Source organism: Musa acuminata, chromosome BXJ3-8 (genome assembly GCF_036884655.1).
Source record: "Musa acuminata AAA Group cultivar baxijiao chromosome BXJ3-8, Cavendish_Baxijiao_AAA, whole genome shotgun sequence".
Taxonomy (NCBI): domain Eukaryota; kingdom Viridiplantae; phylum Streptophyta; class Magnoliopsida; order Zingiberales; family Musaceae; genus Musa; species Musa acuminata.
In genome coordinates this window covers 9,664,729-9,689,028 of record NC_088356.1, presented here as the reverse complement: position 1 = coordinate 9,689,028, position 24,300 = coordinate 9,664,729, and the positions used below count along the sequence as shown (strand labels likewise).

The following is a 24,300-nucleotide window of genomic DNA, read 5'->3' as shown; positions in this document are numbered from 1 at the left end:
CCTCATGTTTTTGTCCCTTCACGAGGTCTTTGTTAAGCTTTCCCCTAAACAACTCTAGATGCTCTACAACAATACAATATTGTATAATTTATCACAAGACATATAGAGTTCTCATAAAACAAGCCTGAAATTAAGCACTGCCCTCGGACCACATCAATTAGTATAAAGATCTTAGATCAGACGATACAACCTCATGGCTAAACCAACAATACAAGAGAGAAAAAACAGGGCACACATAACAATATAATCACTACTTCAAAGTATGGAGACTTAAGTGGATGGAGCCAAAATGCTTAGTTTCTGGATTTTCTTAAATGTATGTCGGTTTCGATTAATGCTGCACTTAAGTTTAGCTTTCAATGACAGCAAAAGGACCCACATACAAAGGGTTTGTCCTAAGCATCAGATAACAATGCCAATTGAAAGAACAGTTGTAGGACAGTGGGAAACAGCATGGTAAGCTTTACAAAATTATGACCTAATAACCACAACCGCAATAGATAGTTTCATCACAGTAAATAACAGCATCACAACCCATGAGTCGGAGCCATATAGTATTCTAATCATCTCCTTGACTTTATTCCTCATAAACATAACAGAAGGGCACGCTCAAAGGACGGACTATACCTCCTATGTTTCGAGCACTTGGAATATGTCGGTTCGGGTAACCATTCCTGATTTAAGAAAATTCAAATTACTTAATTAGAATCAGGTACGTCATTGAAAATCTCAAAGAAAATTACATGTTACTTCTCTTAATTTGAAGCTCTTACCTACAACTTTCTGTTCCTCATTTACGATCGGTATCCTGTGGATCTTCTTCTTAAGCATTAAAGCCGCAGCATCTGCACAATTATGAACGTAGGAAACATTTTGATCCAAATCTGACCATAGAAATGCATGCAAAGAACCATGCTTGGTAAAGAAGGTTACCCAAAACTGTCTTCTCAGGCGATAGCATGATTGCCGGAGAAGACATGACTTCACCAACTTTGGATTTCAACTGCTTAAACAATAATTGGAAGTTAGCACAAAATATAGCTGAGAAGAGTCTGAGGAGAATGAAAAAACGAAATAATGTTAATATCCTCATCACCAGTAAGCTATACATTCAAGTTGGCACCCGCTGTCACCCGCTCCGGTAATGAACAAGTATCAAATATGCTCACAACAAAATTTTATCCTAAAAATTGAGTATCCGATGACTATTTAGTACAAATAAATGCTTCTTCATACAGAGTCATATATGAATGATGACTGAACCAAGGTTACCAATGCTGCAGTTCTCTTGACAAACTTGTTCAAGCCATGTAATCCTAGAACCATTATTATCAACGTCCAGGGAAATATCTTCAGACAAGTGTGGAGATAAGATGTTGATGGCAAGAAAGTTATATGAACCAGATAGAATAATCTTTTCCTTTCTTTCTGCTCAAAAAACATGACATCAATCCTACATTTTCAAGAAGAGAAGTTATGAGTTCCTCGTTGCAAGTCTCAGATGCTCAGTCTCAGTCTTAAATGCCTTCCCCAACCAAATGAGGTTCAATTAAGTACAAGAAATTAACTATGCTCGACAAACGTGATTGATCCTCAAATTTATGAGTTAAATGTTAGCTTCTTGGAATGCCTTGGTGTAAGGGATATGAACGTCAGACTGTCTTTCCATGGATGAGAAACGATCTCCAATGGTGACAACTGTTGACTCCTCCTAGGGTTAGCCAGAACATGATAGGATTGAGGCAGATCAATTTCACTCGATTAGCACAAAGCAAACCCTATTTTTGGACTATAGAAAGAAAAAAGGGCGGGATAAGAACTGGGAAGAAACAAACCCCATTGGATGCTCTGGCTTTGTCCTTTTTGGAGATGACACCGATGCACCTCAGGTCATCATCGACGACAGGAAGACCGGACACGACCTCGAACTTGTGGTTGATTTCTTCCAGCGTCTGCTCCGGCCTCGCCGTCCGGATCTCTGTCGACATCACCGTCCCCAACTTGGCCGACGGCTTCGTCTGCGTCGATACCAAAGGAAAACAAGTCGAAGGAAGTCATCGACATCAACCAAACGAAGAAACGAGGAGGAGAGAAGAAAGAAAAACAGAGACCTTATGGCTGATGATCTGGGTCTCCAGGTAGGCGCGGAGATCGTCGTAGTTGATGAGGGACATATTATCCGGCCACTCCCCGGAGATGATGCCCTCGGGATTCTCGCCGAGGTCCGGGCGGAGGTCGTCGGCGAAGGATGCGGAGGCTGAGAGAAATCGATCGTTCCTGGATAGAACAGAGGAGGAGGAGGAGCGGAAAAGAGGCTTCCAAGAAGTACTTGTGGTTAAAGCGGAGGAGGAGAAGAGAGATCTGAGGGAGGGTTTGAGGGGGACGCGGAGGAAGAGGGTTCCCTGGGAAGGGATGCTGCAAGCCATGATCGACCTCCGAACTACCCAAGGGAAGAGGCAGGACGCTTCTACTAAGGGGACGTGATTTAGATCGATGCACCCGTGATCGCAGGAAAGCAACGGTTCGGGTGAACAGGTGGCGTGTGCCCTGGCCGGTCGAGATCGTCGGAAGCACTTCCGAGTAAGCAGCAGTGGCAGCCGCGAGCGACGACGAGCCTCGTCCGCCAATTACACGTCACCATCGCGTGATGAGGAGATGGGCCGCAGTGCCTGTCCCTCACCTGCGCCCGTCGCCCGTTTATGTGGGCCAGAAAGGTGTTTGGGTTTGCATCGAGCTAAAGATTTAGATGAGTCAATGCGTGTTAGTTTGGGTTAAGCAGATCGACCTAATTAATTCAATTGCCAAATGGATCATATTGGATCGAACCGGTTGGACTAATCGAGCCAAATTAGCCGAAACCAAACCATAGGCTTTTGTCAGGTTCATACGTAGCATCATAATTTGGGTTAGCACTCAAATGTAATCGTTATTATTAAATATCTTATTTAATAATAATATAACCATCAAGATTCATAATTTATTATCATGAATTTCTTCATTTATTATTATTTAAATGATTTCAATTTTTATTCTTTATATATGAAACCGTTATTATTAAATTAAATATTTAATATCATTAAAGTTCTTCGTTATGGTTCAAACGTTACAAATTTGAATTAATTCTTGAACGTTATGAATTAGTGATGATAAATGTTTTTGATGGAAGAACATCTATATATATGAGGATTTTGGTCCTTGGGCTCAATCATCTCTTTGAAGTAAAAAAACTTTCCTACACCATCTAAAGCGAGAGTTCTGAGTTGAGAAGTGTCAAAGTTCAAAAAGAAATCTCTGTAGAAATTCTTGGCAACAATGTTGGAGGTACGCTATTTTATTTCCGCATTAGTTTTTATTGTGTTTCTATTATAATGATTTAGAAACACAAGTTGATTTCAATGATTTCTTACATTTGGTATCAGAGCCTTTTAACCTCTACATACGAAAGAGTTTTCATTTTTATACCATGAAAATAATTTGATTTTGGTTTCTTTTTTAAACTTCTTGATATATTTCATATTGAAAATTATGAGGATATGACATTTTCAATAATTTTAGATAATAAAATACTCATATTATGTATGCATATTTATTATATCTAATCTTGTTTATGAGCTAATTTTATATGTTTAAAATATCTAGTGATCTATATAATCTTAATTAATTAAGAATTAGTCATAGCATCCTTAATTAATTAAAATTATATATAAAGTTAAAATAAGGATCACATAAGTAATTAGACAGCATATTGTGATTGATTATATTTCATATAATAATTGTTATCCCACATGATTTTTTATTATATTTAATATAATTAATCAGGATAAAATATTAAATTATTTTTATAATTTACCCACAGGGATTATGAATTAGAATATAATTTGATAGTTTTATCATAAAGACCATTTGAATCTATTTAAATTAATAATTCAGCCCATAGGTAATTTTTATGTCATGAGATTCATATTTTTGGCATGTTTCACATTGGTAAAACATGTAATTTAGTCTATTAAGCTTCAAATTTTGACATAAGCATATTTGATTTTATTCAGTTTCTCAAACTATTAATTTCTTTGATATTCGATGTGATATTCTCGAACTTAATGGTGATAACTATAAGATATGGAAGGAGAGGGTTCTCCTCCATTTAGGATGGATGGATATTGATTATGCTATAAGAAAAGATAAACCACCTATAGTCACTAATACCAGCACTCCAACTGAGATCACGTTATATAAGTGATGGGAGTGATCCAATCGGCTCAGCATGATGTTTATCAAAACTAAGATGACTGTTGGCATACGTGGTTCCGTTGACCAGCATGAAAATATCCGAGACTTGCTAAAAGCTATCGATGAGCAATTCGTCACTTTGGAAAAGGCACTAGCAAGTACCCTAATAATGAAATTCTCATCCCTTAGACTCACCAACATAAAGGGTGTGTATGAGCACATAATGCAAATGTGAGATATTGCAGCTCAACTTAAGAAACTTGAGGTTAATATGTCAGAATCCTTTCTGGTGCACTATATTCTGAACACCCTTCCACCTTAATATGACCCTTTTAAAATTTCAAACAATACACATAAGGACAAATGGTCAATCAATGAATTAATGACCATGTGTGTTCAAGAAGAAGAGAGGCTAGTGATGAAATTGGGTGAGAGTGCATTCATGGTTACCACTCGCGGGAAGAACAAAACTAACAAACATCAAGCCAATCAGAAAGCTCATCAGCAGGGAAAAGGTAAAATACCACCCCAAGCTGATATCAAGAAAGATGCAAGGTGTTTCTTTTATAAAAGAAAGGGACACATGAAGAAGGAATGCACGAAATTCCAATAGTGGCTTGAAAAGAAAGGTAAACCGACCTTATATGTATGTTGTTAATCTAATATGGTCAATGTTAATATTAACACCTGGTGGATTGACTCTGGATCAATAATCCATATTGCAAACTCTTTGTAGGGTATGTAAAACCTAAGAAAGCCAGTGGGAAGTGAGCAAAGCATCTTATCAGGAAATAAGATGGGCTCACATGTGGAGGCAATTCGAACATGCATTTTAACTTTAAGTAGTGGTTTTGTTTTAAAATTGGAAAGAACCTTTTATATACCAAGTTTGTCATGAAACTTAATTTCTGTTTCCAGACTCATACAATTTGGATATTCCTTTAATTTTAAAGACACATTATTTCGTTTATTACATAAATCTGATTGTATTGGGAATAGTATTTTGTCTAATGGTCTTTATCATATTTTATTATAAAATGATAATATTCAAAGTTCAATGCATGTTCACGCTAGCATTAAGATGTGTAATATTAATGAGGACTCCTCTATATTATGGCATCGGAGATTAGGACATATCTTTATAGAGAGAATTAAAAGATTAGTTAAAGATGGAATACTTAGTACTCTTGATTTTACTAATTTTAAGACTTATGTGGACTGTATTAAGGGAAAGCAAACTAATAAGTCCAAAAGGGATACTAATAGGAGTTCAGACTTATTAGAGATAATTCATACTGATATATGTTGTCCAGACATGGACATACATAGTCAGAAATACTTCATTTCCTTTATAGATGATTACTCATGATATATGTACATATATTTGCTTCATAACAAAAATGAAGCATTGGATGTCTTCAAAGTCTTTAAGGCTGAAGTTGAGAACCAATATGGTAAGCAAATTAAAATTGTGAGATCAGATAGGGGTGGAGAATATTATGGTATATATACTGAAAATGGACAAGTTGTGGACTAACGCACTAAAGACGGATATGTATATATTAAACTGAGTTCCAACCAAAGCTGTTCAAAAGACACTATTTGAATTATGGAAAGGTTGAAAACCGAGTTTGCGACATATACGCGTTTGGGGATGTCCGTTTGAAGTCAGGGTATATAATCCACAAGAGAAGAAACTGGACCCAAGGACTATTAATGAGTATTTCATTGGATGTGCCGAAAAGTCCAAAGGTTACAGATTCTATTATCCATCTCACACAACTAGGATTGTGGAATCAAGAAACGTTAAATTTCTTGAGAATGATCTGATTAGTGAGAGCGATCATTTCAGGAACATAGTTTCCGCACATGATCATATATAATCTCAACCTTCCACATCAAATGATAGATTGGTTATAGTTCATAGCACTCCTTAAGTACAAACTAGTGCTGAACAACCAATCATTAAAATTCCGCAAGTTGTTAATAGTATTCTAATAGATCAAGCAATTCAGGAATTACAACAAGCTCCTGAACAACTAGTTGAACCACAAGTTCCTCAGGGAACCATTAGTACAACATTAAGAAGATCTACTAGAAATAAAAGATCAGCAATTCCTAGTGATTATGTTGTATATCTACAAGAATATGATTATAATATTAGAGCAAAAAATGATCCTGAAATATTTTCACAAGCCATAGTTGTAATGAATCAAATTTATGACTTGATGTCATGAAAGAAGAGATGAATTTCATGATGAGCAATGGAGTCTGGGATCTTGTAGAGTTGCCTAATAAAGCAAAGACTATTGATTGTAAATGGGTCTTTAAAACTAAGAAAGATTCGTTTGGCAACATTGAAACGTACAAGGCAAGACTTGTTGCAAAGGGATTTACTCAAAAAGAGGGAATCGATTATACGGAGACGTTTTCTCCTGTATATAAGAAAGATTCTCTACGTATTATTTTGGCATTAGTTGCTCACTTTGACCTTGAATTGCAACAAATGGGTGTGAAAATGATATTTCTTAATGGAGATCTAGAGGAAGAGGTTTATATGAAACAACTTGAAGGTTTCTCCTCTAGTGTTGGTGAACACTTGGTTTGCAAGCTTAGGAAGTCTATATACGACTTAAAACAAGCCTCCCGCTAATGGTATTTTAAATTTCATGAAGTAATTTCATCATTCAGATTTGTTGAAAATCCTATGGATCAATGCTTATACCAGAAGATTAGTGGGAGTAAAATATGTTTCCTTGTTTTATACGTAGATGATATTTTGCTTGCAACCAACGATAAGGGTTTGCTGCATGAGGTGAAATAATTCCTTTCTAAAAATTTTGATATGAAGGATATGGATGAAGCATCTTATGTCATTGGCATTAAGATCCATAGAGATAGACCTCGAGGTATTTTAGGTCTATCACAAGAAACCTATATCGATAAACTTTTAGAAAGATTTCGGATGAAGGATTGTTCACCAAGTGTTGCTCCCATTGTGAAAGGTGATAGGTTCAATTTGAACAAATGCCCAAAGAATAACTTTGAAAGGGAATCAATGAAAAATATCCCATATGCTTCTATCGTAGAAAGTCTTATGTATGCTCAAGTCTGTACTAGACCTGATATTGCATTTATTATGGGGATGTTAGATCGATATCAGAGAAATCCAAGTATGGACTACTGGAGAGCTACAAAGAAAGTGATGAGGTATCTACAAGGAACCAAAGATTACATGCTTATGTATAGACATACAGACAATCTGGATATGATTGGTTACTCAGATTCAGACTTTGCTGGTTGTGTTGATTCTCAAAAATCAACATCAGGATATATTTTTATGATGGCTGGTGGAGCTATTTCTTGAAGAAGTACCAAGCAGACCTTGATTGCTACTTCTACCATGGAAGCTGAGTTTGTCTCCTGTTTTGAGGCTACTTCACATGGTGTATGGATTAAGAGTTTCATTTCTGAGCTTAGAATCACAAATTCTATTTTTAGGCCATTAAGAATTTTCTGTGACAATTCAGCTGCTGTCTTTATAGCTAAAAACAATAAAAGTGGAAGTTAAAGTAAACACATCGACATTAAGTATTTAGCCATAAGAGAACGTGTAAATGAAAAGAAAGTGGTCATTGAGCATATTAGCACTGAATTAATAATTGTTGATTCTTTGACTAAAGGCATGCCACCTCTGAAATTCAAGGATCATGTAGAGAAAATAGAACTTGGTTCCACTTTGTAATGATATTGAAACTCTTATATATTATGAAATTTTCTCATTCATGTGCACGTTATTTTGAGAAAATATATTGTTATTGGACCAAGAATAAACATAAGGTTTATTCATTAAATAATATTGACACATTAAGATTAAGAAACTAAATACATCGTGATACATGGATGGTAATAGTCGTCTTAGAGGACTTATCGCTATGATTCATATATTTATTTCTTAAGAAAGTTGTTCGAGAAAGATTAATTCAAATTATTATGATGAACGTATGGACCAAGTGGGAGAATGTAATCGTTATTATTAAATATCTTATTTAATAATAATATAATCATTCTTATTAAGATTCATAATTCATTATCATGAATTTCTTCATTTATTATCATTTAAATGATTTCAGTTTTTATTCTTTATACATGAAACCATTATTATTAAATTAAATATTTAATATCATTAAAATTTTTCATTATGGTCCAAACATTACAAATTTGAATTAATTCTTGAACGTTATGAATTGGTGATGATAAATGTTCTTGATGGGAGAACATCTATATATATAAGGATTTTGGTCCTTATACTCAATCATCTCTTTGAAGTAAAAAGACTTTCCTACACCATCTAAAGCAAGAGTTCTAAGTCAAGAAGTGTCAAAGTTCAAAAAGAAACTTCTGTAGAAATTCTTGAGAACAATGGTTGGATGTACGCTATTTTATTTTCGCATTAGTTTTTATTGTATTTCTATTATAATGATTTAGAAGTATAAGTTGGCTTCAATTAGTCTACTATGAATCAGCTGAAGATCCATTGCACCCAGCAGCTGCTCTGACTCAAATTGTATTTCCAGCTCTGAAACTACCGGTGGAAGATGCTCATCATGTTAGTCATACGAACTGTGTTCTTGTGAGCAAATGGATCCATATGGCTCGCCTTGCCCACAAGACTCGGGACACGATGTGAAAGATTGAACGCAAGAGGCAGTAGCAGAAGCACTCTCTACGGAGTGACCTTCTCAAAAGCTCTACCTTTGACCCTGCGATAAGATCGACTGTGTGCACAAGATTACCAGCAAAGACGTGAGAACTTGTTCCATTTCCAGCAATCATGCTTTCCTTTTGGTCGTGGAAGATGGTTTCGTAAGGACAAACCTGAATCTTTGGCAGCTTTTTTTGATATCTTTTCTGTGTACATTTTTCTCAAAGGAAGAAAGATGGAAGAAAAGCTGGTCACCCTCCAAAAGTAGCTAATCTGATCATGTTACTGGTTATCTTCGAAGCTTTCGTTACTCCAAATCTAACCAAAGCTCGTACGCTTTTGTAATGTTTTCCGTATATGTTAGGTCGATCTAATCCTCTACGTGCCTAAATGGAGTGAGTGAACTCTCTCTGTTCTCAAATTAGGTGACTCTCTCCCACACACTTTCTTTTCTTTTAGGATCCCACTGATCTCTTGCTTGTTGGTGGACTCGTTCAGGCTTAAGCATCCTGTATGTCGCATTCCAATCTTCGTGTTTCATTCCCACATGAAGCTACGACTCATGACAACCAGTGTGAATCAACATAAAATTAAGAGAGAGAGAGAGAGAGAGAGCTAAACAGCGCTATGCAATTAAATGCAGACTTACACATTCTTCTTCTTCTTCTTCTTCTTTTAAGAAAGTCTACAGTCCCATCGATCATACACAGTGCTGTCACTGATGCTGTAGCATACAGGAGAAGGAAGAGATGACAGGATAAGACGGACGGTTTGATGTCGCTAGCAGTACGGTTTAGGTAGAATGGCATCGGAAAGGTTTTCCGTACCATGTGGTGCTCAAAAACAGAGAAAGAGACTCGGCAGTGACCGTCAGATTCTCTGAACAAAGTCTACTAAATCTACAGACTTCTCATGAGCGAAAAGGAAAGGATGAAGAAAGGAGGAGGTCACCAGCTCTGGGGCGTCAATCCAGCCTTAATGCTCGTTACTTGCCATGTGAGCATGCATCCATCTAATTCTTTCTGTGGGCTCCAAGCTTTTGGTGGGCATCATTGCATAGACTAGAGTAGGCTTCACCGAACACCTTCTACTCCAATCTTCCCTCTTCAATTGGCTCCCCGGTAATCAAGCTCGGCCCCGTCATTAATGGCGGGAGTCGGTCAGAACTACAACTAAAACCTTTTGACTTGGGGTTGGAGCAATAACTCAATCTGAAACAAAGCTCGACGAACCAATTACTACTGCTTGTGCCATCTCTTCATCGATGTTTGGTGCGACGTTGATTTTTGTGTGCCATCGTGAACCGAAGCGATCATCACAGCACTGACAGTAACTCCACCTGCTTATCGAACAAGCAAAGGTTCATCAACTTCCTTTTCATTGTCGCCATGCTCCCCTTTCATTTGCTCGTGTGTCCCCATAAAGGACTACTGGGGTTCCATCAGGATGCCGCAAGAACAAGTTACAGAACTTGACGTTCTCAGATCTCTCACCCATCAGAAGACATGGACGCAAGAATTATTTGAGGCGCCGATCCGAGTCATGGGTCTGTGCAGACTGTGTTGTTTCTTTCACGGATTCACATGCTTCCTGCGACTTACAGTCTTACAATGCACTCGAGAATGCTTGCGCCGAGTTGTCACAAACAAATCATTGCTCAATGACGTCGACACAAATCGAGGTACATGAGTCCTGGAACTATCGGGTAATAAGTAATAAAAACGATGTAGATCGAGCTGTTTTCGCTTTTTACTGGTGACGGAGTCTCGAGACAGACGTTGATATGTTCCGGGAAGAGAACGGTCGACATCGAATTGAATGACCGACACTCCACGTCTGAGATGCGACTCACAAGCAGATGGGATGGTGATCGAGTTGATCCAAGGCGACACCATGACGGTGGAGCGTTGCATGGTTCCGGCCACCGCACCTACGGGCAAAAAGCCCCTTTATTTCCCCCACTTTGGTTGATCATTTAAAAGTATAATTCGAGACGTTAAATAACGGAAGCGAGGAAAAGTATAACGGAGTCGGTCAGATTCGCACGTGACCAACCGACACCGCTCGCACACGTCGCGTGCGGACGCCACCCCGTCGGTGCCCTTCCTGACGATTCCGTTAGCGGCAGTTAGAATAGTTCGTGCTGGTAATTACCGAACCATTGTGACTGTGGTTAAGTTAGGAGTGGCGGTGATGGCAAGTAGCGGAACGCCCGACTTCTCTATAAGACGGCGGTTCCTCTGCTTTCTTAATAGTCTTCCTCTCTCTTTCTCTTCCCTCGCCCGTCTTCTTTCCCCGACTAGATCTAGGAGATTCTAACAGAGAGGAATGGCGGTGGGATCAATGCGGTGTTCCCTATTGCTAGTTCTTGGGCATTTGGTGATCATTGCCGGAGGCATGGGGTGGTTCGGAGGCGACACCGTGTCCGCTTCGAGGTAGATTCCCTTCTCGTCTTCCTTCATTTGCTGGAAGAGCTTCTTGTTCCAATTAATCTCACGATATATGTGCTCTGAGAGGAATCAAATCGAGAAGTTCTGGTTTTGGCTTTATTAGAGGGTTTAATGATGGGATTTTAGGCGAAACGAAAGCAATGTACATGGAACAGAGGATTTCCCACGGCCCCTTCCAGCATGAATTCCACGTTCTTTACTTTCTCGAGGAAATTGGGAGGTGTTGCCACCAGTACAGGGCAAAAGAAAAGAAAGAGCAGAGAAGATGCTTCACCTTCCAGAAAAGAGATTCTGATATAATGATCTAGAAGAGTAAAATCCCGTAGCGATTCATCTCCGATTAATCATGTCGCTATTAATTGTTGTAATGGGATCAGGCAAAGCTTCAAGATTCGCCTTTCTCCATTCATCCTCCACATTCTTTTCTGTAGTAACTAAGATCGACTGTAGCTAAATATAAAGCGTTAATGTACCACCTTTTCCTCTTCTAGAATTGGAGCAGCGGCGACGGCCGTGGCGAGAAAGAGCTCGAGAGCGAAGGCGGCTAACGAGTCCTTCCCTGCGGCCAGGAGGTCAGTACTGGAATCAACATCACCTTCATCTTGTTTCAATTAAACTGGACCGTCGATGTCGCCGGAGAAGAGATCTGGACCGCCATTGTCGCTAGAGGCGGTGTCATTCGTAAAGCCAAAACCGTTTGAATCCCTTGATCAAATCCCCTGTTTTCGCTTTCTTTGGGAGGAAAGTTAGGACATCAATTTATAGAGAACAAAAAGTCGCAGCGAAGTCGAATCTACCCTCCTCCAAGATCTCGATCCACCACCAGAACTCAGAATTCTTTTGGTCCATTTCTTGGAATCCACAACGCAATTTCTATATCCGTCGTTCTCATTCTCGTTAGAATTCGGAACGACGGACACCATCCCGAGCGGTTTAATTCTTTGTTTTCTCCCAAATCGGACGCATTACTTTTGTCGATCGTATAGAAACATCAACTTAATCATTTGGATTCTTTTTCTTGAACAGTACCGCTGGGCGAGAAGCGGGGGTGGGCGCCGTAGACGATCCAGAACTGGTCGCATCCGAAGTGGACATGTAAGTCCTCTCGTTTCCACCTTCCTTCGAATTCACTCTTTTTCCCAGTAATTTACAAGTTTAGCCATGATTATGATTAATCGGACTTTCTTTTTTCCGTATTGAATCTCGAGCCGAAACTCTCTTGAAATTTAGGTCACAATTTTTCCACGTTAGGAAATCCACATTTATTATTATTATTATTATTATTGCTATTAAATAAAAAGATACAATAATTAAAATAAATAAATCCAGGTTTTGGGGTTTGTACGGGCCATTAAATGGAAGGCTAATATGGAAATCTGTTATGTCGACTACCAGATACTAATCCCATTTCTAGTTCGCCAATCGCCAATCTAAGTGTTACCCCACCTCCCCAGTTAGTTAACCTCTTGCCCGTACCTCGACCATGTGGTGGTACCATGGATGGATCCCGTCGCCCCCACACAACCATGTCAGCGGAACATGGCCTGCTTCCCGCACTCTCCCCCGAGCGAGAAGTAATGTTGCAGTTAACCCCCCCTACGGCCTCCCATCCATCAACACCCCCTCGGTATTCACCATGGATGAACACTAGCATTAAGAAATCAAAATCATGATTTTGTTGGGACAGGATGATAAGCAACAGCACGTCCCGTCGGGCCCTCGGATACTTGTCGTGCGGAACCGGGAACCCCATCGACGACTGCTGGCGCTGCGACCCCGAGTGGCACCGCCACCGCAAGCGGCTCGCCGACTGCGGTATCGGGTTTGGCCGCAACGCGATCGGCGGCCGCGACGGCCGCTTCTACGTGGTGACCGACCCCGGGGACGACGACCCCGTTAACCCACGCCACGGCACCCTCCGCTACGCGGTTATCCAGGAGGAGCCCCTCTGGATCGTGTTCAAGCGCAGCATGGTCATCACCCTCAAGCAGGAGCTCATCATGAACAGCTTCAAGACCATCGACGGCCGCGGCGTCGACGTCCACATCGCTAACGGCGCCTGCATCACCATCCAGTTCGTCACCAACATCATCATCCACGGCCTTCACATCCACGACTGCAAGCCTACCGGGAACGCCATGGTCCGCAGCTCCCCCTCCCACTATGGTTGGAGGACGATGGCCGACGGGGACGCGGTGTCCATGTTCGGGGCGAGCCATATCTGGGTCGACCACAACTCTCTGTCCAACTGCGCCGACGGCCTCGTCGATGCAATTATGGGATCCACCGCCATCACCATCTCCAACAATTACTTCACCCACCACAACGAGGTACCCTCCTCGATCCCTCCCTTTTGTATTCGCAAAATGCAAAGCTGCTCCGGGGGTTGTTCTAATTTCAGCCAACTCTGTTCGCCTGATGCAGGTGATGCTTTTGGGCCACAGTGATTCTTATGTCAGGGACAAGGCCATGCAAGTTACCATCGCCTACAACCACTTCGGCGAAGGTCTCATTCAAAGAATGCCAAGGTAAAACCTTCTTAGCCAAGACATACCTTTCAGCTTTACCCACAAGTCTGCAAGTTTTACTGGAGCTCCCAAGTTAATTACAGGTGCAGGCATGGCTACTTCCATGTGGTGAACAACGACTACACCCACTGGGAGATGTACGCCATCGGTGGAAGTGCCGACCCGACCATCAACAGCCAAGGCAATAGATACCTTGCCCCCGTCGACCAGTCTGCCAAGGAGGTAGACAACATCGATGCCTTACACTCCTCGAGTCGATCCCTATGTTACATGGGTTTCTTGCGTTGAACAGGTCACCAAGAGGGTGGACACGGATGAAAGTGAGTGGAAGGGTTGGAATTGGAGATCAGAGGGTGACCTGTTGCTGAACGGTGCCTACTTCACCCCCTCCGGAGCTGGAGCCTCTGCGAGTTATGCCAAGGCCTCCAGCCTAGGAGCCAAGTCCTCGTCCATGGTCGGCTCCATCACTTCTGATGCGGGCGCTCTAAACTGCCGCAGGGGCTCCCATTGCTGATGCAATACCTTTGATGATGATGATGATGATGATTTAAGGTTTCTATTTCTAAACAGAGGATAAAGAAACCCGTCATATTAGAGCTGCACCAAACCCTTCACCCATTCTCAACCTCCCCTGCTTCCGCTATAACATAGTCCGTGGATCAGGTGGCAGCGTTGCTGATTGTTTTGTTTTCTTCTTCCTTTCTTCCTTTTTTTTTCTTTCCCCATTGCAACTCCTTTGTCTCTATAGTGCATTTTACTTACTACGCAATATCATGTACTGCTAATTTCTCATCTTTTAATATCTATGGTTAGCTCCGGTAGCTTGTTGTAATAGATACTAGAAATATTGATGATGTCTCGATCAATCTGATTGGTTCGAACTCGCGTTAGCAAAAAAATCAGTAGAATTGAAATGATCTCACAGAAGAAGTGTTAATGAGCTACCATGGGTGATGAATGCATACTGAAGAGAATATTTATTATTGACATGCCACATGTTCATATGTACATTTTAATTTATAATTTCAGTAGAAGAAGTTGGGGATCGAAGATGGTTGAAAGAGCCAACTCGGTGCAGTCTGTACTCGACTCGAAACATGAGGAATGACGGCCTTAGTGTTCGACTTAAATCCACCCGATGCACAGAGCCAAGAGTTTACTCGGATCATCCTCTAGAATTACTCCACCAAGAACAAGAAATTAATCTACAAAAATGGAAGGTCTTTGTCTGCAGGACTGACTTCTTTCTCCTCTTTCATGTTTATTGCATTAGTTAAAAAGCTCGAAAGCTCGAGTCAACTCAACCACCACCTCCTATGGTTAAATTCTTTATTTGCTTGCAAATGTACGTCAAAGATCCTTTTTCTAACCACATGTCGATAGAAACTTCATGCGTTCCATTGCCAGTTAGATAACTGATGATACAACACAGGTGTAGCATGAAGATTCACGAGGAATTTTCTGTTTTTAGTGAGCATATATAATTTTATCCTTTTAGGTGAGCTCTAAAAGATATGTATGATAGTAGAGGATAATTTTAGTACTTATGAGGCATTAGTTTTCATTCTCAATACAAGAACTGAGGTTTTACAACTCTCATTTTAGAGCCAAATTGTTAAGTCAAAATTTGATTATCTGAATTGAATACTGACTTGAAACCAATTGAGTTTTCTAAAATTATTAAGTTAGAATTTGATTGTAAGAACTGAATGCTGATTTAGAGCTAATCTAGTCTCAAATCAATTTTAGTTGATACTGTACTTGTCCGACTTCAATAATATCAAACACAGTAAAATTTATGTCGAAGGCATCCTCAAAAAAATCTCATCGATATTTAAGTTAATTTTTAAAATTAAATAGTTCAATTTATGCTTTGAGTCGTATTGGAAGTAATATATAGGGATATACCTGGGGAACCATTTGATATGAGGCTCTTAATACTATTACTCCCATGATTAACATTGATAATAGAGAGGGTTGCACACTTCTTCCGAGGTTAATCATGATTATGATACATTAAATTTGGTATATAATAATATTTAATTAATTTAGTTTAGTACTAAGATATCAATCATGTTTCGTCCCTATTACATTGGTCATGTACTTACCACATGATGTTAATGTATCGATCATATTGCGTTAAGATATCATTCATAAGTATCTATATATCGATCATATGATATTGAGATATTAATCGACTTGATATTAAACATGTTAAAATATGGGTCATAAATTACTAAAATATCGACGGTATTTTTATCCCTACATCAAGTGCTTGTCTTAATCAGGAAATCCATGCGGCCTCGAGTGATGATCAGCTCGTAGACGGCCGGTTGATGTAGACCGTTCATCTCGTCTTTCTTTAGTGCAGGGCTACGCGTGATTCGTAGTCCCCTGCACCTGCACGACATCTTTCCAAGGCGTTGACGCTGGAGTCAAAGTCTTTCCCTCTTCTTCTTCTACATTCACGAGTTCCACGAGATTGCGAGCGAAGAACCATCAAGATTCCATGGAAAATTTGGTCGAGTTAAATTCTTTGTGGGAAGTGCCGATCTACATATATCATTGCTTGCCACAATTACCCGTCCGACTAATTTTACTTCGCCCGCGGAATGTGTTGAGCATGAATCTTCCTTCTCCTTCGGCACGAGAATAAAGCGCCAATAGTACTGAGATACAAGTGTGAATCCACAAGACTTCCTCTTTCCCTCTGTGGACCGTTTTCTTACTGCCGGTAGGTGTTGAAATGGATCTGAAACTTCCCCCTCATCGCCTCTGCAGCTCTGCGCTGCTCGTGCATTTAAGACAGGGTTCTCCACCTCCTCCAGCCGCACCCACAGCGGCCAGACACCACTGAGATCGGGGAGGAAGAGAGATCGAGGAAATGGAGAAGGCGATCGAGAGGCAGCGCGTCCTCCTCCACCACCTGCAACCCTCGCCCCCCCTCCGTTCTCCTATCCTCTCGGTATCCTCTCTTAACTTCTGGTTTTGGCTAGCCGTCGGAAAGTTAGGGTTTCGTTGGTCTCGAGTTTTCTTGCAATGTTAGATCTTGGTTTCAGCGTAGAGTAGATTGGTTCGATACCTACGTCAGAGATTTCCCTTACTAATTCTTTCTTGCTTGTTTTCGTCATCTTTGCAGGCTGAGGTTTGCGCTGCCGGTGATAGCGCAAAATACCAGAGGAGTTCTTGCTTCGGTGACGATGTGGTTATCGTGGCGTAAGGCTTCCTACTCTCTGGACTTCGCTTTGGTTATGCCCTAAAAATCCCTCTTTTTCTCTGTTTTGCTCAAGGGGCAATGTGAATTTGTGTTGTCCTTGTTGGATAAAGAAGAATCTTTCATGGGTCATTCATCATAATACACGAGAAAGGTTAATTAGAAACTGCATCATGATTGACAAAAAGTCTCATCTTTTTTACTGATCACCTTTGCATTTTTTCTTTTACCACCTAGTGTTTTGAACCCAATGTAGTCTGAAGATTCCTTTGTGTGTGTGAGCGCGCGCGCATGCTTCCCTTTAACGTCTTCTGAAATAAAGTTCAAGCATGGGCTTTAATGTGTGCCTTAAGATGCCCTGTTATTCTTCCAGTATGTTCATGCCTTTATGATAGTAACAACAACACAATTTAGTCAAGCTGACTTTTCATTAATGTTTACTCTTACAAAAGTTTTTTCTGTGACCTCAATTTCTGAGAGAGGTAATGCGTGTGAATCATCGTAAGAAATCCAATATTATTTTGATATGCAACAAGGTGAAGATATTTGACTCAAATAATTCTACTATACATCTGGGAAAATTTGGAAGCTAAATGTCCATAGCAGACTATTATAAATCACTGGCTCGGTGGTTCATTGTTGGCTTATCCCTATACCGATCGACTGATCCAGATCTGGGTTGATAGAATTTTCTATACCATGATATGCAGCAAACATAGTATATGTATAGGGAGAGAAGACTCAACCTTGTTCTACATCATTTAGCTCTTCATCACAACTTTTTCAATTATCTTGCTTATTCCTTATTTTTTTGTATTTTTCATGCAAGATAGTGCTTGCCGAACTGCTATTTGCAAGTCCAAAAGAGGCGGCTTCAAGGATACACACCCGGAGGACCTGCTAGCACCTGTTCTTAAGGTCTGATGCATAGTTTTTTCCCCTGCCATGCTAATTGCTGATATGAAATAACTTTGTTAAAATAGAAAATGATTCATTTAGATGTCATTGAAAGCATTGCTTTTAGTTAGATACGAATTTTCTTGATGAGAGTTCCACATTTTGTACTCTAGGCATTGTTGGATAAGACTCAACTAAACCCAAGCGAAGTTGGTGATATTGTTGTTGGCACTGTACTGGCACCAGGATCTCAAAGGGCAATTGAGTGCAGGATGGCAGCATTTTATGCTGGATTTCCTGGTTGTTTGATTTCCATGAGCTTTACATTTGTCATGGCTTCACCAAATTTTCCCGTCTTACAATTTTCTTTCCTGAAAAGCAGATACCGTCCCACTCAGAACTGTGAACAGGCAATGTTCGTCTGGCCTTCAGGCTGTTGCTGATGTTGCTGCTGCTATAAAAGCCGGTTTTTATGATATCGGTAAGTCTTCCTGTGGTTTTCATGATTCTGAAAATTTCTGGCTGATCTTTTAGTTTTATTGACACTTTATTACTTATGCAGGCATTGGTGCAGGGTTGGAATCAATGACCGTAAATTCAGTTGGTCTGATTGGGCCTGTTAACCCCAAAGTATAACTTGCACTAGATTGCAATTGCTTGTATTTATGTTCTAGCAGCACTTCAAAAAAATAGACTTTATGAAGATCCTTTTGCATCAAACATCTACTTCATATGCTTCAGGTGGAGATGTTTCCACAAGCCCGAGACTGCCTACTTCCAATGGGCATTACATCAGAGAATGTTGCAGACCGTTATGGCATAACAAGGCAGGAGCAAGATTATGCTGCTGTGAGTTTTGTGGCTATTGTTTTACTATCCATCTAAGAGATTCCATATGTCAAGTTCTGTTCTTATAATTTTGTTCTATGTTTAGGTTGAATCTCATAGGCGGGCAGCTGCAGCAACTGCTGCTGGGAAATTTAAAGAGGAAATCATTCCTGTAGTTACAAAGGTACCCAAAACAGAATATATTTCTGTTATAAGTAGTTTAACACCATATGGGAAAAAAAAAAGGAATAAGAAGTCGAGAATAAAAAAGATTTTGCAGGAAAAAGGGCCAATTATTCAAATGGATTTTGCTGAAACATAGGATGCCACGATAGCATTTGACCTTTAACATGAATAATAGGGAAAAATAATTGTACTTGTTATAGAAACAATGAAGTACTGAATTTGTCACGTCTATTTCAGGTTCCATAACCATTTTCTCCTTATGTTATCACTAGTCTTAATTTTGATTCCACATTATTTCCTTCTGAAGATCGTAGACCCAAAAACTGGAGAGCACAAGCGAGTAACAATTTCTGTAGATGACGGAATTCGTCCGGATACATCGATGTCAGTCCTTGCAAAACTTAAACCAGCATTCAAGAAGGATGGAAGCACTACTGCTGGTATTATTAGCATATATTCCGTGTATACTGTTTCCTTAACCTACTCTTTCCCTGTGCATTTTAAAATTGATGCATATGTGCAGGCAATGCTAGTCAAGTGAGTGATGGTGCCGGAGCAGTCCTTCTCATGAGAAGGGATGTAGCAATGCAAAAGGGGCTCCCAATACTGGGTGTATTTAGGTTTGTTCTTTGATTCTGCATGCAGTGTCACCATGTGCTAAATTTTTTGTTTGTCCAAGTTATTAAATTGCCATAGAAAAATTTAGTCCCCGACCATATATAGTTCAATATATAGATGTTCTGTTTGTGTGTGTGTGATCTAGTGGGGGTGTTGTCTAATATTGATTCTGTTTCTGTTTGATTCCATCATTTTCCATTACCAAATATTGATCATATAGCAACCTTATAAGGAACATAATGGTTGGCCTGTTTCAAATATTGTAACAGGTCACATGGTACTTTAAGAATCAATTGTTTCCTTAGCATCAGTTGATTTCATGTAAAATCAAAATTTGCATTGTATGTTAAATTCTTGTTGTATCTAGCTTATCATTTTGACATTTAACTCGGTACACTAATTCAAGCGATTCAACCTTTTAATAAGCGATGGAATTTGCGTGAGCAGGAGTTTTGCTGCAGTTGGAGTGGAACCTGGTGTAATGGGCATTGGTCCTGCTGTTGCAATTCCTGCTGCAGTGAGGGCTGCTGGCCTTCAGCCTGATGACATCGACATCTTTGAAATAAATGAGGTAATAGTCTAGGGCTTAAATCTAAACGCATTGTAAAAATTTATGAGGCAAAAAACTCTTCTTCTTTTTTTCTAGGCTTTTGCTTCTCAATTTGTGTATTGCTGCAAAAAACTGGAGTTGGATCCTGAGAAAGTAAATGTCAATGGAGGTGCTATTGCTCTCGGACATCCCTTGGGTGCTACAGGTACTTAATGCATATATGCCCACATCATTAGCGATGCTCTTAACTCCTTTTTCTTTTGTGGAGATTGAACGCATCTTTTCTCTACTTTCTTGTCCCATGTTGAAGGTGCCCGATGTGTGAGCACACTTCTAAATGAGATGAAGCGAAGAGGCAAGGATTGCCGGTTTGGAGTCATTTCAATGTGCATAGGTGAGGCTAACACATTGTGCCTATGCCCCTAATCTCTTTGTGCTCCTATAGCAATGTATCTAATTCCTTCATAAACCATGGCAGGTTCTGGTATGGGAGCTGCAGCTGTGTTTGAGCGTGGAGACGTCGTGGATCAGCTCACCAATGCCAGGCAGGTCGAGTCCAACAGCTTCTTGTCCAAGGATGCTATGTAGCCATTTATAAACAGGATCATTAGCAATCCTAGTTCTACATAAGTGCGTTCCGGTTGTACTTTAAATTTAGCTGCATATTTTTGTGATTACGTCATCTATAGTTTACCTTATCACTTCACTTATTGCCTTTGGGAACAAGTGACGTTTGGATAAAGATGATTTGATGCAATGTTGCAGTATTGCATTTTTATAAATTTGATGTATCTGCCATCAGTAATGTTACATGTGATACGTTGGCATAATATTTTTTGTTATTATTATTATTCTATTTTCTGATTGATGAATATATATATATATTTTGTGATATCTATACAATAAGAATTAAATCATGATGATATTATAATAATAAGATTATTTTATTTTTAAATATATATTATAAATATTTTTTATCATAGGTTATTTAAGAGGGACATCGAGATAATTGGATAGACCGATGTGTTATATATCTATCCATATGTTAAAGGTAGTTAGTCTCATAGTTTCTCATGTGGGGACACTACGGATATAGTAAATGTGTTCATTGAAGAATGAGTTTACTAAATGATCCACTTTTGGAATGCTAGAGGATTAATGATATCTTATTATCAAATAACGATTCTGTAGTCTTAGTTGTATATTTGGTCCTTAGACTTGAGATACCAAGAATGTTTTGTGATAAGGGACATTTTGGACAGTCCTGCCACGTTACAATCAATGCCACGTACCGCCATGCTAAGTCAACAAAGAGAATACCCTCGCACGTCAAACCAGATCTCGTACCAGGGCACTGTTCAGTACGATCCGCCCAGGAAAAACTCAAGACGGCGCCGTCTCACGCGCCCCGAGACGGCATTGTCCCGCACGTCTCGAACGGCGCCGCTCCGCACGCCTCAGGACGACAACCACGCGAAGGTACCCTCTCACCTCTCGAGAGCCGACCGTCGCACCAAACCTGCGTACGACCGACCCTCGTACAGTAGTATAAAATCCTTGGCCAAGCATCCAACCAGAAAAAAAGAGAGAGAAAAAGAAAAAAAGAAAAGGAGATCCCACGGACCACTGACTTAATCATCGGAGGGACCAAAGTCGGAGAAGATCCGACGAAGGTCTTTTCTTTTGCAGGAAATCGCCACCGTCTGAAGCGAAAGCTCCGCTCACGCCCCTGACGTCAATCCTCAGGGCAACGATTGATCGGTCCCGAGGACCAGCTGAGACGCCCGGAGATTCCCGACATCGCCCCGTGGACCAAGCCGTGCTTACTCACTGTCCACGGTGAATTAGTTCATCAACATATTTGGCGCTAGAGGAAGGGCCATGTCGCTGGAATGTCTCACGGGAGTCCCCCCGAAGGAGAACAACTGGTCAATCACCCCCCCGCCGAACCCGGAGATCAGTCCTTCCCCGTCCCCAGAGACAGGGAAATCCCAGTCTCAACGCAAGATCGTTACTGGTGCTTGTTCAACGACTCGGGGTTGTCGCCCCCCGAACTTACCGCAGGACCCTCCGTCATGTCGCCTAAGGCATTCCTCAGCCTGACTAAGCAAGTACAGGCAATGGCGGGGATGATGCAGACCCTCATCTCGCTCATTCCCCAGGTCATGCGACTGACGGCTACCCCGACCGACCCGACTCGGCAAAAGCCAAGCAGGGAACAGGTCGCGACAGGAGAAACCCGAGACAGAACGACAGACCTGAGAGGTTCACCCGAACATGGCGCGCCTGCACCCTGCTAAGTCGCACCACCCTGCCCTGAGCCTGACACCATATCGAATGACTCGACGGATGGCTCAGTGAAAATGTAACTCTCCCGGGTCAACCATCGCCTAGACGAGTTCCAATGCAAACTTCAGAAATCGCAGAGCGAGCCAAACGAAGGCGGCTTAGGCGAATCCCCGTTTATCCAGGAAATACAAGAAAAGCATGTACCCCTCAACTTCAGGCTGCCAGCATTGGAGACGTACGACGGCGGCTCCAACCCTACGGAGCATGTCGCCGCGTTTCGGGCTCAGATGGCCCTCTATGGCACTTCTGACACGTTAATGTGTCGGGCATTCCCAACTACCTTCAGGGGCCCGGCACGCGCGTGGTTCAGCCGGCTGTGCCAGTCCTCGATCTCATCCTTCGACCAGCTCGTCAGGGAATTCGAGCAAAATTTCCTTGCCAGCACACGACCCCGGCCTTCCATGGCCACCCTACTCGCGTTATCCCAGCGCGAGGACGAGACGCTCTCCCTGTTTGTGACATGCTTTGCCACGGAAATATGAGGATTTCCAGATGCTCACCCTTCTTTAATCATGCAGACATTCCTGATGGGGTTGAAGCCCTCGAGGTTCTTCTAGTCGTTGATTGAGAAGCTACCAACAACCATCCCCGAGATGCTCTAGCGCGCTAACCAGTACGTCGCCGGCAAAGCACTAGTGGCGGGAAGGCGCACAGACGGGAAAAGGCCAAGGGCCGAACAACCCCGAGGCGCTACCTCGATAGTCCCGGCGTAATCCCGTCGGAGGCCCGACCATCCCGAGCCGCTACTCCTGAGGCCTCCGCCCCTCCCGCTAAACGCATCTCGTACCGAGATCTTCCTCCAAATCAAGGAGAAGGGTCTTTTGCGACCACCCAACCCGCTACTTACAAAGATCGATCAAAATATTGTAGGTTCCACCGAGACTACGACCACGACACGGAAGACTGCCACGACCTCCAGAACCAGATCGAGGACTTGATCAGGAGGGGACATCTCGGTCGCTACCTCAAGGAACCCCGAGAAGCGACCCCACGACCCAAGGTGCCCGTTGAAAGACAGATCGACGTCATTTCTGGAGGACCGGCGGTCGGCGGCAACAGCTCAACGGCGAGGAAGGCCTATGCTCGGAGCACGGCCGAGAAATGCCCCAGACCTGAGCTCGAGCCCGAAAGTGGTCGAACGTTCCCATCATGACGATGCTTTGGTGATCTCCATCCAGATCGCCAACGCTCGAGTGAGAAGGGTAATGGTAGACACCGGGAGCTCTGCCGATGTGCTGTACCTCGACGCCTTTAAGAAGCTAGGCTTAACCGCCGAGGATCTCACTCCCATGAGCTCGGCACTCACAGGATTCACCGGGGACTCCATCTCCCCGCTCGGCACCACCATACTCCCCGTCACCATCGGGGAAGAACCAAGGACCAAGACGACAATGACCACCTTTATGGTGGTCGACCTACCCTCAGCCTACAATGCCATCCTTGGTCGCCCGATGCTCAACAGACTAAAGGTGGTGGTCTCAACCTACCATCGGGCCATCAAGTTTCTGACTTCGGCAGGGACCGGGGAATCGCGAAAAGATCCAGGATAATCGAGGAGATGCTACCTTACAACAGTCGCTCTCCCAAAAAAGTCACGCCCCCGAGACCAGGATCCCCGAGAAGAAGCTATACCACCAACTCGCCTTAAGCCCCCGGAACAGCTCACCAAGGTACCTTTGAAAAGAAACCGACCCGATCTAACCGTAAAAATCGGTGCGGCATAAGCCAAAGAAGATCAGCTCCAG

At 41.6% G+C, this 24,300-nt stretch overlaps 3 protein-coding genes across 4 annotated transcripts; 2 read left to right on the top strand and 1 right to left on the bottom strand.

Moving 5' to 3' along the window:
• Positions 1-389: 389 nt before the first annotated feature.
• On the bottom strand, positions 390-2,620 carry LOC135644665 (uncharacterized). The gene is made up of 5 exons (XM_065162445.1): positions 2,112-2,620; positions 1,836-2,018; positions 934-1,003; positions 774-845; positions 390-674 (listed from the first exon to the last, which is right to left on the bottom strand). Exons 1-5 carry the CDS (start codon positions 2,424-2,426, stop codon positions 631-633), a joined length of 684 nt encoding a protein of 227 aa, XP_065018517.1. The 5' UTR covers positions 2,427-2,620; the 3' UTR covers positions 390-630.
• An 8,575-nt stretch (positions 2,621-11,195) lies between these two features.
• Positions 11,196-14,767, top strand: LOC135645213 (probable pectate lyase 8). The gene is made up of 7 exons (XM_065163381.1): positions 11,196-11,370; positions 11,877-11,957; positions 12,412-12,480; positions 13,073-13,715; positions 13,810-13,913; positions 13,997-14,135; positions 14,206-14,767. Exons 1-7 carry the CDS (start codon positions 11,264-11,266, stop codon positions 14,425-14,427), a joined length of 1,365 nt encoding a protein of 454 aa, XP_065019453.1. The 5' UTR covers positions 11,196-11,263; the 3' UTR covers positions 14,428-14,767.
• A 1,529-nt stretch (positions 14,768-16,296) lies between these two features.
• On the top strand, positions 16,297-20,988 carry LOC135644326 (3-ketoacyl-CoA thiolase 2, peroxisomal-like). Of its 2 annotated transcripts, XM_065161801.1 has the most exons (15): positions 16,408-16,593; positions 16,695-16,878; positions 17,053-17,129; positions 17,961-18,045; positions 18,198-18,324; positions 18,407-18,505; positions 18,587-18,654; positions 18,766-18,873; positions 18,959-19,036; positions 19,346-19,478; positions 19,562-19,658; positions 20,104-20,227; positions 20,303-20,411; positions 20,517-20,600; positions 20,685-20,988. In XM_065161801.1, the coding sequence occupies exons 2-15, from the start codon at positions 16,798-16,800 to the stop codon at positions 20,792-20,794; spliced, it is 1,380 nt and encodes a 459-aa protein (XP_065017873.1). In that variant the 5' UTR covers positions 16,408-16,593; positions 16,695-16,797; the 3' UTR covers positions 20,795-20,988. The 2 variants fall into 2 exon arrangements, with proteins under 2 accessions (XP_065017872.1, XP_065017873.1); XM_065161800.1 differs by having other exon boundaries at positions 16,297-16,878.
• The last annotated feature ends 3,312 nt before the right edge of the window (positions 20,989-24,300 follow it).